General features: G+C 37.5%; 1 protein-coding gene across 3 annotated transcripts in view; it reads left to right on the top strand.

Annotated features, from left to right (window-relative positions):
* The window catches only part of LOC108443924 (exocyst complex component 3-like 4), a 22098-nt gene extending 3297 nt beyond the window's left edge, over positions 1–18801 (top strand). The window contains exons 3-15 of one of the 3 annotated variants that reach the window (XM_017724856.2): positions 47–109; positions 286–522; positions 804–1422; positions 4311–4428; positions 4521–4646; positions 4861–4961; positions 5309–5407; positions 10378–10501; positions 11403–11525; positions 12011–12163; positions 13707–13828; positions 14954–15010; positions 17557–18801. In XM_017724856.2, coding sequence (XP_017580345.1) covers positions 47–109; positions 286–522; positions 804–1422; positions 4311–4428; positions 4521–4646; positions 4861–4961; positions 5309–5407; positions 10378–10501; positions 11403–11525; positions 12011–12163; positions 13707–13828; positions 14954–15010; positions 17557–17593 — 1979 coding nt within the window. In that variant the 3' untranslated portion in view covers positions 17594–18801. Of the gene's footprint in view, positions 1–30; positions 110–285; positions 523–803; positions 1423–4310; positions 4429–4520; positions 4647–4860; positions 4962–5308; positions 5408–10377; positions 10502–11402; positions 11526–12010; positions 12164–13706; positions 13829–14953 lie in introns of all 3 variants that reach the window. The other 2 variants (XM_017724850.2, XM_037538623.1) reach the window with 2 other exon arrangements.
* Positions 18802–18839: the final 38 nt, after the last annotated feature.

Genomic DNA, 18839 nt, shown 5'->3' with positions numbered 1-18839 from the left:
AAATCAATTCAGACATGTAACATGATCCAGCACATTTTACATGCAGGTGATCTGCTCCAGAGCCCAAAGAACCAGAAATCTCAGCCCTCACATTCAAGAACTCAGTCAGGTAACTGCAAACAAACATCAGGAGGTATTGAGCAGATTCCTTATGCTCACACCTTACAACATTCAAAAACCTGCCCTTAAAAACACACCAGCTTTTCTTTTTCTGCACTTATATGTTTCTCAATGAGTCGTCATTTTAATGTCATTTGCCTGAATGGTCCTTTTATTTATGCACAGATTCAGTGGTTCATTTAGGAGGTGAACTGCCTAAGAAGCGTGAACCTGGAAGATGGAGTTTCCGTATGGGGAGTAAAAAAGAGAAAACAGCACCCCCAACACCCAAGAAGGAGCAGCTGGAGGTAGTCACAGAGATTTTGATCTCAGGAGAGGTGAGGACACCAGAGGTTACAGCAGGAGCATTGGAGGAGAAATGGGCATACACACTACCAGAAATACCTCTAGCTCCTCTGTCAGGTAATTGAGCTAAATAGGTTCCCCTATCCTTTCTGTTCTTGTAAACAAAAAAGGAAAAAAAAGGTTCTAATGTTCTAATGAGTTGACTTTCAGGTTTTTAAGTTCTAACCAATGAGGCCAATGAGCTCATATTAATAAGCTTATATTAGTGTTTTAAATATGCCATTTGAGAGCCACTGAGCCCTCTCTAGAATAGGAGATGGCTCATATGTGTGTTGCTTATCCCCACCTGTCTAATTGCTCTGTCTTGCTATATCTCTCTTGCTCATCTGTACATGTAGTAATGCAGATTTACAAGCTCATTGAGATGGAAGTTTTGGAAGAAGCCTATCTGAACCTGCTATCCCTACGGTTAGAGTTTCAGCATGATCAGAAAGCTCTAGGTGAGGAGGCCTCGTCAGTGGAACTGTCCCATAAAGAGAAAGACTTGAATCTGCTGTACAGGGCCCTGTGGAACAAACTGACTGATATCGTCCGACAGTCTTGTGCGTTGCCCTCGCGCAACAAAGAGCTGCTTGTGCTCGTCGCCTGTATCATCGAGGAGGAGGAAAAAAGAGAAGGAGATCTGGGGGGGATGGTGGGATGGAGAAAAGCATGGAGGGAGGCAGTACAGGAAGGGTTAAAGGACACACTTAAGGGGGTTCACCTGGACAGCCATGAGCAAAGCACTTCCTGGTTGGCGGTGCACTTGGGACTTCTGGGTAAAGCAATTGTGGAGGACTTGGAGAAAGTGAAGATAGAGCTTGTTAGCTCATACCCACCAAGCTTTAACGTGTTTGAAACCTATGTATCATCTTGCCATGAGGTTGTAGGAGAACACTTGAAGGGGCTTCTGGGGAAAGTGACAGAGACAAAGGACTACCATGCTCTTCTGGATTTCATTATTCACCGCTACCAGAGGTGAGGAACTTGTTTTTTAGTCGTAGAGCTCTTGCTGGAGTAGTTATAGGGATAATGTAAGATGAAATGCAGCAAGAGTGGCCAATATCACCACAGTGGCTCTATTACAGCATCTGGTCATTATTAATCATTTATAGATGTAATATAATGTTTCTAGAGTTTTTCAGAAAATTTAGTATGGTATAAACTATGCACTCGCAGTTAGTGTGAAATGGGTGATGCTAAAGGCTAACATTCCCAATTTAAGACAAGTTCTGTCATTAAAAGAGCACTTTAGCATAGCTATGTTTATCTATGTCATCTGTGTTTACAAAGCAAATTCTCTGTAAATTTCACTCCTAGTCAATGGTGTACTTGGTCTTAAAGCATAAAAAAACAGGATATAATGTCCAGGATTTCCATATACTTCACCCAGAGCTGCTTTGGGTACTGTTTAGTGGGGAAACACGAGGACCTTCAGGACCTTTAGAGAATGCCTAATGATTTCTGTGATATATAAGTATACATACAGTATCTCTAAGTTTTGTAATTAAACTTTATAGTAATTTCATTGTTAAATTTTGGTAGAAAACAAAAGGGTCATACTTGAAATACCTGAACCAATCAATAGAAAACTATTCAATCAGGATTTTTTATCATGCTATCGAGATAGATATAGTCATGCTAGTTTTTCCATTGGTTAGGCCTTTAAAAGCTGAAGTGTTTTATTACACATTTCTACAGTGTTTTATTACACATTTCTATTGTTTTATTACACATTTCTACAACCTAAGGCTGGCTAAACTAGTTTGCACTGAAGTCCATGTAGATACTAATTAATAAGCCTTAGTATGTAATAACTGTGTGATTTTAAGGGGTTAACGAAATTTCAAATTTTTTTCCTTGTTTTTGACTGGGTTTTGACATTTTCAGCCTGAACTGAAGGTCAGAAGGTCATGCTCTAATAGCCACTCTTAGTCTGCTGGATTTGTGTTACATTTTGTGGCATTAAGTCTCTACTGCTGGACAAAGAGTTGTTTGAAGGCTAGGGAGTTACTTGAGAGTGTCCCTGAAGAAATGATGTAGCATAGCATTGTGGTATTTGTAGTATTTTAAGTCATGCTCTACAAAGTGTTGTTTGGGCATGGTCTTGCCTTGTTCATTTTGACTGATTCAGAAAGTCAGAATTTAAGAATTGATTCACATATATCAAATAAGTGGTGTAGTTCTTCTTCACGGCATCATGTACAAAAAGATAAGACAGCTATTTGTTTTGCTCAAGAATGATTGCAGGTTAGCCAAAGTACAGATTATTTTATAGTGAGGAACACATGCGTTCATGAAGAGCATACTTTAACACTTCAAGTAAAGTACTGTTTCATGAAATTTCAGAGCAAAGATGATTGCAGACATCACAAAATAGGATCTGGTGGTTCATCCTATAAACACTTCATGCTTGGAGTAGGTGGTGTGCTGTAGAAATTGTTCCATCTTATCTTCTTGTTTGTTTAAGGTTTGTCTATGTGTTTCATTGGAACTATGAAATGGGTGGATGAAGTTTGTAAATACACTATATGGACAAAATATTGGAACACACCTCCTAATGATTGAGTTCAGGTGTTTCAGCCACACCAATTGCTAACAGGTGGATAAAATTAAGGACATAGCCTTGCAGTCTTGATATACAAACACTGGCAGTAGAATGGGTCTAATGGAACTTATGAGCTTAGTGACTTTACATGTAGCACTGTCATAATATGCTGCCTTTGCATCCTATGACAGTGCCACATGTAAAGTCACATGTAAAGTTCAGGAAATTTATGTCTTGCTAAATCTGCCGGTGTCAACTGTAAGTGCTATTATTGTGAAATAGAAAAACAACAGCTTAGCCATGAAGCAGTAGACCATGCAAAAACGCCAAGTGCTGAAGTGCACAGTGCCTATCCTCCGTTGAATTGCTCACTAAAGCATTCCAGATTGCCTCTGGAAGCAATATAAGCAAAATAACTGTGCAGCAGGAGCTTCACGAAAATAGGTTTCCATGGATGATCAGCTACATGCAAGTCTAAAATCAAAATGCACAATGCCAAATGGGGGAGAGTGGTGTAAAGCACACCACCACTGGACTATGGAGCAGTGGAAGCACGTTCAGTGGAGTGATGGATCATACTTCTGTATCTCACAGTCTGATGGACGAGTCTAGGTTTGGTGAATGCCCAGAGAATGTTATCTGTCTGACTGCATTGTGCCAACTGTGCCATTGTGCAAGCCAACTGTTTGGTGGAGGAGGGATACTGCTATGGGATTGTTTTTCAGGGGTTGGCCTAGGCCCTTTAGTTGCAGTGAAGGGAAATCTTAATGCTTCAGCACACCAATACATTTTGGACAATTCTATATATCCAAATTTGTGGGAACAGTTTGGGGATGACCCTTTTCTGTTCCAGCATGACTGAGCCCTAGTTTACACAGCAAGGCCCATAAAGGGACCTTTGATGTGGAAGAACTTGAATGGCCTGCTCAGAGTTCTGATGGCAACCCCATCAAAGACCTTTGAAAGAACTAGAATTGAGATTATGAGCCAGGCCTTTGTCAGACATCAGTTCCTGACCTCTCCTGGATGAATGGGCAAATATTCCCTTTTTTTCTTGTAGAAAGCTTCCCAGAAGAGCTTCCCTGGAAGCTGTTTTAACTACAAAGAAGGGAACAATTCCTTATTAATTCCTATGGATTTAGAATGGGCTGTCATTAAAGCTCCTGTGTGTCCCAGTACTTTTGTCAATATAGTGTATGCCAGTGTCATTTCAATAAATAAATAAATGAAAGTTTGTTACAATGATTTTGCTCTACTTAAATCAGACATCACAGCAGAGATAATGATGACTAATCTGACAGTGTTGTACTTTCTGCAGTGAGAAGGTTATGGGGAGCATTTCTTTGCAACCAGAACTGAAAGAAGAGCAGAGAACTCTGACACTGGATGGGGATTTCCTAGACCAGATCAAGACTGGATACTGCAGTCGAATGCAGGTGAGATACACGGCAGACCAGTTGTGCTTTGTACAACTGAAACACACCCACAGTCATGAAATTCCACATGTAAGTCTCTCTGGTGATAACAGGCAGATGTGAGGTCATCCCTGGATAAGGTTATTGAACTGGAACATGAGGAGATGTGGAAAGACAGCAGAAAACCAGATATTGATGAAGACCTCTACAACTCTCACATCCACATGGACATCTGGACGGTGAGGCCAGATCATCTGCTCACTTCTATAAACATGATTTAACTTTCACTTAGTAGGCAGTGTGGGAACCCCCTGGTTTCCCTTCTCCTATGCAAACCACATGCAATGCATCAGTTTCTCTGTTGGGGGCACTAAAGGTCTGCAGTGGGTACACAACAGTAAGGGCCTACTGTTTGCTTTTATAACTTAATAGTGTTATATTTTTTTCCTCCAGAATATAAAGGGGAAATTTCAGGCAGCGAGAGGGCTTGATGTGAACCTGGAGCAGAAAGTCATGTGCACTTGTCTTGACGAGCTGAACAAGTTTCCAAGACGGTAATCACTTTCTCCCCAACTAAATATAAATTCTTCTGAATGTCCCCTTTACTTTCATTTTCATTTGCCTTTTCTCTGCTGACATCAGATTGAAATGGGATTTTCATGGATTGTTTCCCTCTGTAACTAATAATAAAAACATCAGACTGTGAGCTCAGGGATAGTTTTTACAAAATCAGACCAGCAAGCATTTAACAAAATATCTTAAGAAGTCTGTAGTACATGCCATTGTATGCCACTTTTCACAGTACAGATCAGATTACATTACAGAAATATGGGATTTCCACCTATCAGCTTTTGAAATATTTTCATGTTGTCCTCCTTTTTCTCTCTTTCCCTCCCCAAAGGTTTGAGTCAGCCTTTGTTGAGTGGAGCAGTGCTGTTTTGGATTCCCCCCTGTGGGCTATTTATCACGTCACTTACATCAACAGCTTCAGCGCACTGAAGTAGGTGCCTTATCACACACTGAAAATCCCCAACAGTGAATAATTTCAAAACAGTTCTCTATGCTGCAATGTTCAGATCTAGTGCATATGTACAGTATAGTGTGTAAATATTTGGACACTTTTTAAACTCTATCCTATAATGTCATTGCATTGTTAAGTCATGCATAACACAGGTGTCTGAAGGTGGTGGTTTTCAGTTGGGGGTCCTTGCTGTTCTCTTTCAACATTAGGCCCAAGAAAGTGTCAACATTCTTATAAAATAAAAGTGCTAAAAGAACATTTAGAGCAATGTGATATGGGGGTTCCCAATCCCAGTCCTGGAGACTCCATGATTCGCACATTTTGTGTTTCCCCTCATCTGTCACGCTTGATTCAACTTGGTAACTGTTTAACAAGCGCCTTATGCCCTGGGTTGGGTTTTGAGAGTAGTTAGAATTAGCAGAGCATGAGATGTCCATGATGAACTTTTGGAACCACTGCTATAGAAAGTCCCAAAATAGTATTTTAATGGATTCATTGAAATATTTAGAAATAGCAAACAACAGGCAGAGTTTGGCAAATGAAAGTAGCAAAAGATAAAAACTGAATAGATTACTTGCAAGAATGTAGGAATAAGTGTGACAAGACCATATAGTTGTGTCAAGGACTACCATTCAAAAAAGATCAGCATAACTTTAGATGATTTATCACAAGACGTAAACTGGTAGGCCTCAAGAACAAAAAAAAAGTATTGACAGATGTGATGTAGATTAACCTGCACCAAGTTGATGGAAAGAGGAAAGTGTAGAAAATAAACTGCTGATGAAAGCAACACAACCCACCCCATTTGGGAATGTATGTGTCCCAGTGGAAATGGCTCACTGTCATATTGATTATATGACTGCAGATGTCATACAGAAGAATCTTAACTGCTCAGAGTGCCTCAAAATCCAATCGTATTTCACCTTGTAGGGGAACAATGACCCAAACTGCACTTCTAAAAAGTGTAATGTTCTTGAGTGGTCAAGCCAAAGACTAAAGATAAAAACAAACTGGTACTAAACTGAGTTGCAGTGTACATCTGAGGGTGCTTTAAACAACATTTCTAAGAAATCTTATAACACACTAAACATTTTACTTTATAAAATTCTAATTCAGTTCATTGTGAAATGCAATTCAGCAATTTTAAGACAGCTAGTTACCTCATCATTCCCTAATGGTGGAGTCAGCAATTCTGGAGAAAGATTTTTGATATTTGAAACTCCAGACGAAACTCCACCTTTCACTTCAGCGCTACTTCAGAAGTTCACCAGTTGGAATTAGCTATCACAAACATTAGCAAACAGGATAAAACAGGTCTATTGGTGCTGTTAAATAGCAAAAATAAGTTAACGTTACCTACCAGACAAGCAGACAGAAACAAGCAGCAATAAAAGCTGAACCATTTTGCTTGTTTCCCGTTTACAGAGCCAATATTGTATATAAACATTAGATTTTTTCCAGTTAGCACACACATCAGCTAGTGAGGACTATGAGGACATATTTGCTGAATTTGACAAAAAGTCTAGTAGAAGTAGTTAACATTCCTGCACCTTTACTTAGCTAATTTTCCTTATTTATGTTATTACTTAATTACTGTTATGACTTAATGTAATTATTATTTAAATGTGCAAATTCAATGAACTATGACTTATTGGTTAATCACTTTTAACAGGTACTTTTAAGATGTTCAGTACAGTCAGTACAACAAACAAAGTTTTGGGTTGAAAGACTTATTTTAATAATATTGTTTTAATGCACAATAAATACTAAATTGCACAATAACTACTGAATTTGACTTTTTGGGGGAAAAAATGAAAAAAAAATATGGCCTGTGTAAAGGTTATGGGCAAGTTTTCTTTTTTCCCCCAATATGTTAGCAAATAAATAGACAATGTGCACTTACATATGCAGAAAAAAATGCATGTTTCTGTTTGTTCCCTGTAGAAGATGTGTACTTATATTCATTTATTAAAACAACAATTCTGCAATTTAACCAGGGATGTTAAAATATTTGTCAATGACTGTATGTTTGTAGTTTGGAACAATCTTATCCAAGTAAGACTACAGGATTTTGTGGTTTTTCAGTATTAAAAATATTTGCATTTGAGCAACTGGGTTTTTTAGGAAAAGTAGGTATTGTATTTTTAGTCATATTTTACATCTGGGACGTATTAAATGATTTATTATGGCTAAGATGTATAAGATGTATGGTTTTATTTGCATAATTAAGCAATGATCACAGAGAATTCAACAATGATAAGATGGACTGACCAGATGTGTGAACATAAAGCGAATACTACAGTCAGCAGAAAAAAAATAAAAAGGCATGAGCTCAGATTTCAGCAAGCAACATATCACTGGCAAAAGCAACTGTACTTCAGGAAAAACAGATTTGGTACAAAAAGTCTAGACAGAGCTTGTCTTTATAAAAATATAAATAAAACGCAAATCAATTTAGAACGTAATGATTTATTAAGGCTACATATATGGCCTAATGATTTGGACACACTCATAGCATGGCAAAAAAGAAGAAATTCAGAAAATAGGGTAATTAGTACTCAGATGTTAATTACAGTTCTTATATTTGTAGTTACATTTATTAGCTGGTACAGAATGCAGAATGACATGAAAATGTTGAGAAAGAAGATGCCACTGCGCTACTCAGGTACAGCGCTTACACTAAGGCTGTTAAAAGCTTCACTTTCATTTTATAACATCGCTTTCATAAGATGTTAAATCATGTGACTTAATAGAAACAACACTAAGCCAAAATTGTCGTCTTGCTGCAAGTAGGGAAGGACCCTAAAGGTAAAGTTGTTTAAATGCATATCAAAACAGAGCACAGCAACCATGCTAGTGTGCAAACCAGTTTGGCGTGCTTTGATGATTGTTAGTTCACTGTTGTGTTAGCAATTGACACATTCATTTTACATATGAGAGAAAATCATTTGGAGAAGTTCACCAGTTCACTAAGTTTAATAAAAATAAGAATATGAAAAAATGCATAGTTACAATGGATGCATGTATAACAGTATCTATATCAATGTTTTGACCACATATAATGTTCATACCTTTAGTCATATTATCATTTATTTTTATGTCAAAATCGGTGTCCCACAAGACAGAAAGACTGAATTAGATATGATAGATTAAATGATAAAAACTTTTTTGGGGCCATGTTGTTTGATCAATTTAAAATATTTCTTCAGATTTGTGCTTAGGAAAGGTGGCTCAGAGAATACAACCCCAATTCCAATGAAGTTGGGATGTTGTGTAAAACACAAATAAAAACAAAATACAATGAATTGCAAATACTTTTCAACGTATTTTCAACTGAATAGACTACAAAGGCAAGATATTTAATGTTCAAACGGATAAACTTTATTGTTTTTTGCAAATATTCACTCATTTTGAATTTGATGAAGTTGGGACAGGGGCATGTTTACCACTGTATTACATCACCTTTCCTTTTAACAACACTCAATAAGCATTTGGGAACTGAGGACACTAATTGTTGGAGCTTTGAATCTTTTGATGATATTATGGACTGTAGATGATGAAATGTACATTGAGAAACGTTGCTCTTAAACTGTTGGACTATTTGCTCACGCAGTTGTTCACAAAGTGGTGAAACTCACCCCATCCTTGCTTGTGAACGACTGAGCCTTTCAGGGATGCTCCTTTTATACCCAATCATGACACTCACCTGTTTCCAATTAACCTGTTCAACTGTGGAATGTTCCAAACAGGTGTTTTTTGAGTATTCCTCAACTTTCCCAGTCTTTTGTTGCCCCTGTCCCAACTTATTCGGAACATGTTGCAGGCACCAAATTCAAAATGAGTGAATATTTGCAAAAAACAATAAAGTTTATCAGTTTGAACATTAAATATCTTGTCTTTGTAGTGTATTCGATTGAATATAGGTTGAAAAGGATTTGCAAATCATTGTATTCTGTTTTTATGTATTATTATTATTATGTATTATTGTTTTTATGTATTATGTTTTACACAACGTCCCAACTTCATTGGAATTGGGGTTGTATATGGAAATTTTATATTTCACATATGGACATTCATGGGTTAAGGGAGCACCACAAAACAAAGCAACTGTTCCCTTCTCTGCTGTCAGAATTTAAATGCAAGCATTTTTGATAAATAAAAAGGATATGCTTGTGATCAGGCTGTACAAATACAGAATAGTTGAACAGTGTGCTTGTAGTCTACACTTGTCCCACCCATCATAAGTTCCAGGTGAAGGCTGGGTTTTGTTATGCTGTAGAATGCAGCAGAGCCAGCCTGATTGGTAGCTCTATCATGTAGTAGTTTAATCGGTTAGGAGACCATCACATCATTGTATTGTACGGATTTCACTCTTGTGTTTTTTCTGCTAGACTGAGATAAAATGTCAGTGACTTCTTACTGCGTGAGATGCAATAGAAACAACACTATAGACAGCAATAACTTCTTCTTCTTCTTTCGGCTGCTCCCTTTAGGGGTCGCCACAGCGGATCATCTGCCTCCATCTTGCCCTATCCACTGCCTCCTCTACTTTTACACCAACCATCTCCATGTCCACCTTCACTACATCCATAAACCTTCTCTGAGGTCTATTTCTTCTCCTTCTACCCGGCAGCTCCATCTCCAACATTCTTTGACCAATATATCCACTTTTCCTCCTCACCACATGTCCAAACCATCTCAACCTGGCCTCTCTGGCTTTATATCCAAACTGCTCCACCTTCACTGTCCCTCTGATCTGCTCATTTCTAATCTTGTCCATCCTTGTCACTCCCAATGAAAATCTCAGCCTCTTCATCTCCGCCACCTCCAGCCCAGCCTCCTGTCTTTTAGACAGAGCCACAGTCTCCAAACCATCACATTCATTTGAATTTCTTATTTGTATAAGCTTTTTAATGAAGTGACTTTTTGATGTGTGTCTCTTTACCTAGAGAGCACATGGAGGGCTACAGTGAGAGCTGTCCACAGCAAGTGGAACAGCTGGGCAAAGAAGTAGATGGATTGATCCACCGCCTGAGCCAGGCTTTGGTGGAACATTTCAAAACTGACGTTAAAGTGAGTGAAAGTACAAGTATCCTCCAGCAGTTAAGGATGGCATAGATCATAAATGGTTTCCTTACTTTTTTCATAATGTCTTTTTGATCCAACAAGATTGGTGTTATTGTTATTGTGAGCTTGACTGTGCTGTATAGATACTCATATAATGTGAAATTATATATGTTAGGTAATCAAAACTTGTTGCAAGGTATTTATAAGGCTTAAACTCAGCCACCTAATACCACATAGGTTTTCTTCATAAATATCACAAGGCTTAATGCAAACTAATACTGTGATTAAAAATCTCTTGAAGTCACAATATCTTCATACTGCTACATTTATGCACAGCTTGCTCTCATCTTGAGTCTTAGCACATTATATCATCTAGTACCATTTTGGCTCAGATGTGTAGGCCATATTCCCACTGTGTCAGTAGGATGTTTACTAGTTGAGTCAAGGTGACCATGCTTATAAACAGCTTCTGTTTTTTTAAGTAATCAAGTGGGTAGTCAAGTTTATTAACCTATTTATGCCTAAAGATTTGCCTCAAACTATCTTCTATGTATGTAAATTTGATGTCAGGCTACTTTGTGCACTGTCTAACCAGTCAATATTAGAATTTTAAATTAACTTTTATGAGTCATATCTCTAATGTTAATCTTGATTTCTCAGTATTTCTAGAATGAAACATAAGCAAACAAAAGTAGCCTTTTCTTTTTTCTCCAATAAAATATGTTAATGTATTATGAGTTATTATGAGATACGCACAAATTATTGTCTTTGATACTGTGATGGTAAAAGTAGTAGCTATAGGCCACATCCACAAATAGAGCCAGTCTTAGAGATTAGTATGAATCACATTCTAAGCATATAATTAGATGAGCTGAAGGAATTTAGCCTCTAATTCTCTTTTTTACAGCCCTTTCTGAGGAGGATGATGACAAGGAAGTGGCTATCATCTGATGAAGACTTCCAACAACTAGCTAAGAGGGTTGAAACTCTGTCTCAACAGTGCAAACACATGAGTCCTCAACATGCACAGGTCTGAAGGTTTATGCCCCCCTCTCTCTCTCTCTCTCTCTCTCTCTCACTCTTTCACTCTCTCTCTCACACACACACACACACACACACACAAAACCATTAATGGAGGGATTGACGTTTTCACCTTTAATGTGCCAGGCAAAACATTGCACATCACTATTATCTGGCAGCAAGGAATGTCACCAATAATACTCTGACAGTTTTTTTTATCTAGTCAGTTTCAATGGCAGAACATGTGACAAAAAGGAAGTTTAAGAATATTTTTCCAAATCATCAGTTATTTGGAGATGAATGTGAAAGTTTGTGGTTCTCTATTTTGTTGCTTTAAATGGATTGCTTAAAGTCATGAGATTGAGTTTCAGTAATATATCATAATAACACATTTTGTAATACCTACAAAAGTATCATACAATATAAATTCATCATTATTTACATCGCTTTTATTTTCCATTGACCTCTTTACGTCTTTTATGTGTTGATCTACAGGAGCTTGTGAGTGAGGTGCATTACTTTGTGGTGAAGGAGTACATCTCGCAGCTGATGAAGAACAACTACTCATGCAAAAACAGGAAGAATGAAAGAGCAGCCTCTAAAATGAGCGAGCAGTGGGGTGAACTCCGAGAGCTCTTCCAGGAAATGGTAGGCCCACCATTGTTTTCTTTTTGCTTCTCATGGTCTACAATCTAGGGGTTAATTCAACCTACACATACTAGGTAATTCTGTCACAGCAAGTTCAGATTCAGGTCAAGTCCAGATAAAATAATACTGGGATAATACTTGCAACAATAACATTAACCACAGCACCCCTTCACAGTGGTCTCTTTTTGCTGAATCATTCACTCTTATCAAAAAGACAGTGTATTATTCTTCACTTTTGGTTTGAACCACAGGCTACTCAGTGATGGAGTCCAAAAATTACATTTTAAAGCATGTGCTAGTGCCATATTCCATTGCCATATTTTTCTGACATTTTCTGTGTAGATTTTACCACAGCAACAATATGGTTTTAGGGTTTATTGACAATTATGGCAGCACAGTGGTTATGCTGTGGCAGAAGTTTCATGTGACCTAAGAGCACTTTTTCACCAATGTGGTATGGCCCAATATAGTTACAAATTAGTGATCACAGTTTGTCACTTCCACAAGTAACCCGTACTGTACCTATAGAGCACTCATAAGTGAATTTGGTTAGCCTACTTGCCAGGATACCAAGCAAACTGAACAGGGACATATGAGTGGAGCTAGACCATTGATTTGTTAAATTGCAATCAAGTCATCAGAACTCCTTAGAACCCCAGCTACATTCACAGGTAAGCCTAAGCAATAGGACAAGAGTACAGTAGGTTCTAGATTCAGAATAGTAAAAGTGCCATGCTACATCATACTGTGCATTTTAAAAAGTATTATTGAAGTCTAGATAAAAAACATGTACAGAAACTGATAACATTGGCCTTTTTTATTTTGTTCAATTTCTGTGGTACCTCAGTGTCACTGACAGGGCTGAAATCCAAGAAGTCCAAGGCCTGAATCTTAAACCACTGTCCTACTGCCAGCCTCTCTTTCTGTAGTTCATGCTAACTGAATCAAAGAGATTTCACCTGTAAAAAACACCACATTTTTGGCATGCCTTGAGAACATATGGTTATATGGTTATGCTCAAAGTTAACATTGTAGATTTACTCCGGTTCCTGACAGGCATTCAGAATGTTCAGTAAACAGCCTTTTGGAACAAGTTTGCCACTATACCTTATTCGATCAGCTGACATGGTTATATAAGAGTCCTAGCTGTAGTATGATCTTATTAAACCTTAAGCAAGAAAGACATACTTCTCTAGTTCAGATGTTTTGCAAGTCACTTTTTGTTGCATGATTGTTTCTTTACAGGCCTAAAGGTTTATTATACACTTCTACCACCTAAGAATGGCTCAAACAGTTTGCATTTGAGTCCCTGTAGTTACTGAATAATAAGCATTGGTATCTCACTCTAGTTCAGTGTTGCGGCCAAACATCCCCCAGAATGTGATTGTCACATTTTTTTAATTTAAAAATATGAAAGGCAGAACTGCAAAGGGTGATTTTTTCTAATAATATTTTGACTGAAATATCTCTACAAGTGCTTTCTGTGTACAGTGATAATATGCATACTGCATTATCTTACAGTTGTTTCAATAATTCTCCATAGAATTCTGAAGAGAACTGGCTCTACCCAGTGGGAGACCACCTGAGCAAGATCGTCGGACAGAAAACTAAGAGTGAAATAAAGAATAATCTGAAGCCACTGATTGATGACTATCCAGACATCGGGTGAGGTCCCTATTTTAATCCATACATCATAGCCTGTGGTTATCACTGCTATATAATATACACCAAAAGCCATTGTAATCAGGTAATCAGAACCCTCGAGTTAAAAGCTGTTGGATAATTTACCACAGCATATGTATGAAAGACACTTATTAATAATTTTCATATGCAGAAATGTGATATACCCCAAAAACTAAAAAGAGAACACCACATAATGAATTTCTGAAAAAGAATGCATTATAAAATGTTATAAGAATGAGTGATTTCAGAATTACAGGAGCACATAATTTAAAGAAATACAAAAAATAATCTTAACAGGTTAACACATTCGCACAAACACACAAACTGTAAACTGTAAAGGCTTAACTAGACATGAAGACAAAAAAGTAGCAGGCTAAAACTTAAGAATAAAGATAAACAGAACAGTAAAAAAAAAAAACACCTGGAGATGAGACGGGGAGGGTGGAGTCAACACAACTCAGAAAATATAATTTCTATGGATTATGATATATGTTCCCTTGAGGGTACTACTCCAGTGTTAAGAGGGGTACTGCCCCAGTGACAGTTTCATACCTTTTTTTCAGAGTGTATTTAAATCTATGTTGGGCATTCCAAATTGTTTGCTGACCTTCACTGACCAGATGAATAACAGTTTGTTGAATAACTCTTTATGGTTAGTTCTGGATGACTTGTCTGACTTAATTGCTTTTCTGTGCCAGCAGTAAATTCTGTTCCCACTGCTGTGCACCGCTTTTGCAACAGTTTGTCAGTGTAGGACTTAATAAATTACTGATTTTGGAGAAATCCCACATATTTGATCTTTTTTGTGGTTTTCACTCCTTTCATTCATTCATTTTTCAAAGTAAAATCAAAACAATCTATTTGACAGTCAGTAATGAGTGATTCATCCCTAGAGTAAACGGTAGGAGATCACCTTCCATTGCCCTGTTAATTACAGGAAATGCTCTGAGAGAGGATTTGGAAGGGAAAGGGAGGGCAGTGATGGAGCCTGGACTTTCCAGTCACATTCCCAGAAATGACCGCTTATGCTGTTTTGAATTCATCAGACCAACAGTGTATCCAGTCCAATATTCCTCATGTATTTTTGTGTTGTTTGTCCATTATCAGTAAGAAGCACCTCTCAGCTGTGCTGTACTTCCGTGGAATGATCCGGGGCAGAGAGAGGCAAGTGATCCTGCAGAAGCTTACCGAGCTGAAAAGGCTCCACAGCAATGCTGGGAACATGCAGCATGCTTTCTTCACTGAGATACAGCCTGCAGTGAACACAGACTGTCTTGCCAACATGCCTTTCTCCTGCTTCTCTGTCCTAATCCCAGAGAGCTAATCATAGAAACTGCTGGGAATAATGAGTTGTTCTGTATGCTCCACACTCTGTCTCATGGGCTCTTAACTAGACACATGATGGTATTACTTTTGTGTAAGTTAAATTTTACAGATGTTCAAATCTTAAGTCTGATTATTTATGAAAAACAGTGTAATTTGATTATGTTACTAATAAGCTATAAGAATTATTGAGCTATTATTAATAAGCCTTAGGAGGAAATTCTGGAGCAAGGACATTGTGACTGGTATCAGACTGATTTTTGTTGAAGTTTCCAGTGGAGAGCACCTACTGTAAGTGTGTTTCACAGGCAACTGCAACAAGAGTATCAGAGCTAGAATCTCACCTGCAGTGATTTTAGGGCACCAAAGTGGCCCCATTTTCAAGAGGAAGGAAGAGGTTAGATGTAAAGTGTGCTTCCTTCCTGTCAGTGTGAGAACCAACACTGAAGCAAACAGAATTCTTATAAGCTTAAACCACTATTTTATGAGGATTTTAACCAAGAAACCCCTTTGCTAGGGCCACTCCAGAATAGTTTAACATGTTGTTTGATTCTAGCTGAAATTAGTTGATTATTAAAAGCTTTATTTATGCAGACATTTAGTACTTGTGTATAAAATAATGTAAATAAATGTAAAAGGACATTTAGAGTTCTTAAATTAAGTCATTGCTTGTTGACCCTTTCATTCAAAGAGCATGTCTGTAACTTCTGAGTGTTTTAGAAAATTCTGTGGTTGCTTTGCTGCTTTAAAATCCTTGACTGTAGCTTCATCTACACAAATAACATTACTGAAAGTTAAGGTAAACTGTAAGAAGAATTTGATGATAATGATGATAATCATTATTTAGCTCCTGTGTCTGTTAAAAAATGTGATATATTTCAGATGTATCTGCCTTTAAAGTCACCTGACAACCACAATTAAGGAAAAAGAGAACAACAAAAGAGCCATATCACAGCATTATGCCACACAAAGAGAAACACAGGAAGGAAAGGGACAAGGACAAAAGGAAAGGGAGAGACGAGTTAAGGGAGGGCCTGCATGAAAACAGCGGTTGCCAGTTTTACAGGTAGTATATCTGTCTGGATTTAAAGGCAGCGCAGACGGGAATCAACGGACATCCTGAGGTTTAGATGCAGCACTTTGATAATGACAACCACCAATGTTGATCTCCACTCCTGCTGTACTTGATTACAGTAAGAGAAGACGGTGGACACAGACATATTTTAGCATCCATAGGCTTCCAGTATTCTGTATCCATACAGGATTTTCTGCAGTATCTTCTGTGAAGTTTATATATTTATATTATAAACCAATTGCTGATGTAGCTGTACAAATTATAGCTGTATATTTTCATTGCTGTAGCCATAGAGTGAAGTAGCTATGAAGTGGTTAGAACACAAGACTTTGTTTTAAAATGTATTTCATTAAATATTGAGTATGTTTTTTCATGTCTTCATATATACAAGTCATGGAATATATTTAGTGGCAACAGCCCTCTCGTATATCATACAGAGTAAAACGTGTGGTGGGGGTCAGAGCACCTGGAGGTGTGTTCCACATCTAACACAAACTTGATTAAAGCAGTTATAGATTTACACAATTACATGTAAATTAGACAATCTACATATACGTTCAACGTTTATTCGTCATTAAAAATCAAAGCTATTATGATGCACATTAATTGGTTCAGAAACATAAATGAACAGTGTCATTGGTGAGATTTAGTCAGCTTTAGTCACTTGTGTGCATTCTAAAGATCAGCAAGAGTCACTCTTTCCAAATGGTATCCAAATATATTCTAAAACAAAGCCATGTGGAGTAACCACTACATAACTTTTTCAGTCTATGCCTATGATGATGACATAACAGCTCTAAACTAATTTGTACAGCTATATCAGCAGGTATATAGCAGCAAGATATATCAGTTACAGCAGGAGTGGAGATCTACATTGGTTGTGAGTCATTTTCAAAGTGCTGCATCCAAACCTCAGGATGTTCACATTTGTAGACAGATATGCTACCTGTAAATCTGGTGACCGTTGTTTCCATGCAGGCCCTCCCTTAACTTGTCTTTCCTTTGCATATAACATTTTTCAACAGACAAGGAATGATGAAACCTGAGGTCAGCCACCCAAGATTAGCACAAAGAAATAAACAGTAATTATCCCATTTCCGCAGAATATGCTGTTATAGTACAAACAAAGTTGAAATGATAAAATAAGATTTCCTTTTTGTCTCCCTTTTCTGATTATTCCTGTCTGTGTTTACGTCTCCATGTATTACTCAAATCATGTCTTTATCTCCAAATTAGACCAAGTCTTTAACTCTGATGTTTTACAGCAATCTATACACTTTCTTTATAATCCCTCCTCATATTACAATTGCAGATGGTGTGCCACTCCATTGACCTTGATGCCAAGTTAAGGATTGCAGGTTTTCATTTTGTTCATGTCAGTAAAGAGGCTTTTTACCCCTTAAATGGCAGCTTTATTATACACTTCTATAAGCTAAGAGTAGATCAGCCAGTTTGTACTGAAGTCCTTGTAGTTACTGAATAATAAAGCCTAATACATAATAAACCTGGAATTTTAAGGGGTGAAAATCAATCCATGTCTTGTCTTTCCTTCCTTACAATCCTCAGTTGATTACACTTACTGATTTGCCACCATATAAGATCACACTAAAGCAGCAACAGAGCCCTGCGCTGAGCACGACAGTCCAGAGAGGAACGAACACCATCATAGGTTTCCATTAAATGTTTTTTCTTTTAATCTACAATTTTGTGGTCTTAGCTCTAAAATTCAGGAAGAGTAACATGTTTCAACACTGTCAGGAAAAGGGCACTTTACAGGCACCTTTCAGTCCCTCAAGGTACAAACAATTTGTCCCCCTAAAATAACAAAATTATATGTACGGCCCAATTGTGTACCATAAAGGTGCTCTACATTTACTATCCCAGTGGAAAGGTACATATGTAATGAAAAAGGGATAAAGGAAGAATAGAGGTGTGAAAAGAGCTTTGCTTTGTACAATAGAAGAGGTCTGTTATTTAAACTGTACAGACACATTCTCTAATTTGGTAGCTTCAATCAATAACTAAAGACTGGAATAGTATAAACGATCCAGGGTGCATTTTGACCCCTTTCTTTAATTATATTCATATTCTATACATTCAGAATATATCTGGTGGGAACAGCCGTTTCACATGTCCACACAAACTGACGAACCATAAATAGTAATCACACCATTCGGACAATATACATAGTGAAAAGTGAAAATTTAATTGAATATTTCCTCTTTTTAATGTCTTCCTATATTCAAGTCATTCTCATATTGCACAAGCTCTTTTTTATCTGCTACAGACTTAGGCTGTCTGTGGAATCCCCCCCATTATGAAATGTGTGTTTGTGTGTGTGTGTGATATGAGTCTCCAGCTCTCTTCATTGTCCCTGAAGTATTGAAATATCAGCGAATGTTAGACTTGATGATGCTGTACTGTGTGGATTTGTAGTGTGTGTTTTCAGTTACTTTCAAAGACGTCTTAAACACATTAATATTTTTTAAAAGGGACCGTGTCTTATAGCTTATTGTCAGATCTGTTTCCTTTCAATAAAAGTTTCAGAGGACAGGAATGACTTGTCGCAATAAAACAAATTCAGCACTCCAAACT

The sequence above is a fragment of the Pygocentrus nattereri genome, chromosome 5 (genome assembly GCF_015220715.1).
Source record: "Pygocentrus nattereri isolate fPygNat1 chromosome 5, fPygNat1.pri, whole genome shotgun sequence".
NCBI lineage: Eukaryota > Metazoa > Chordata > Actinopteri > Characiformes > Serrasalmidae > Pygocentrus > Pygocentrus nattereri.
Note: the sequence above shows the minus strand (reverse complement) of the source record. Positions and strands in the feature narration are given on the sequence as shown.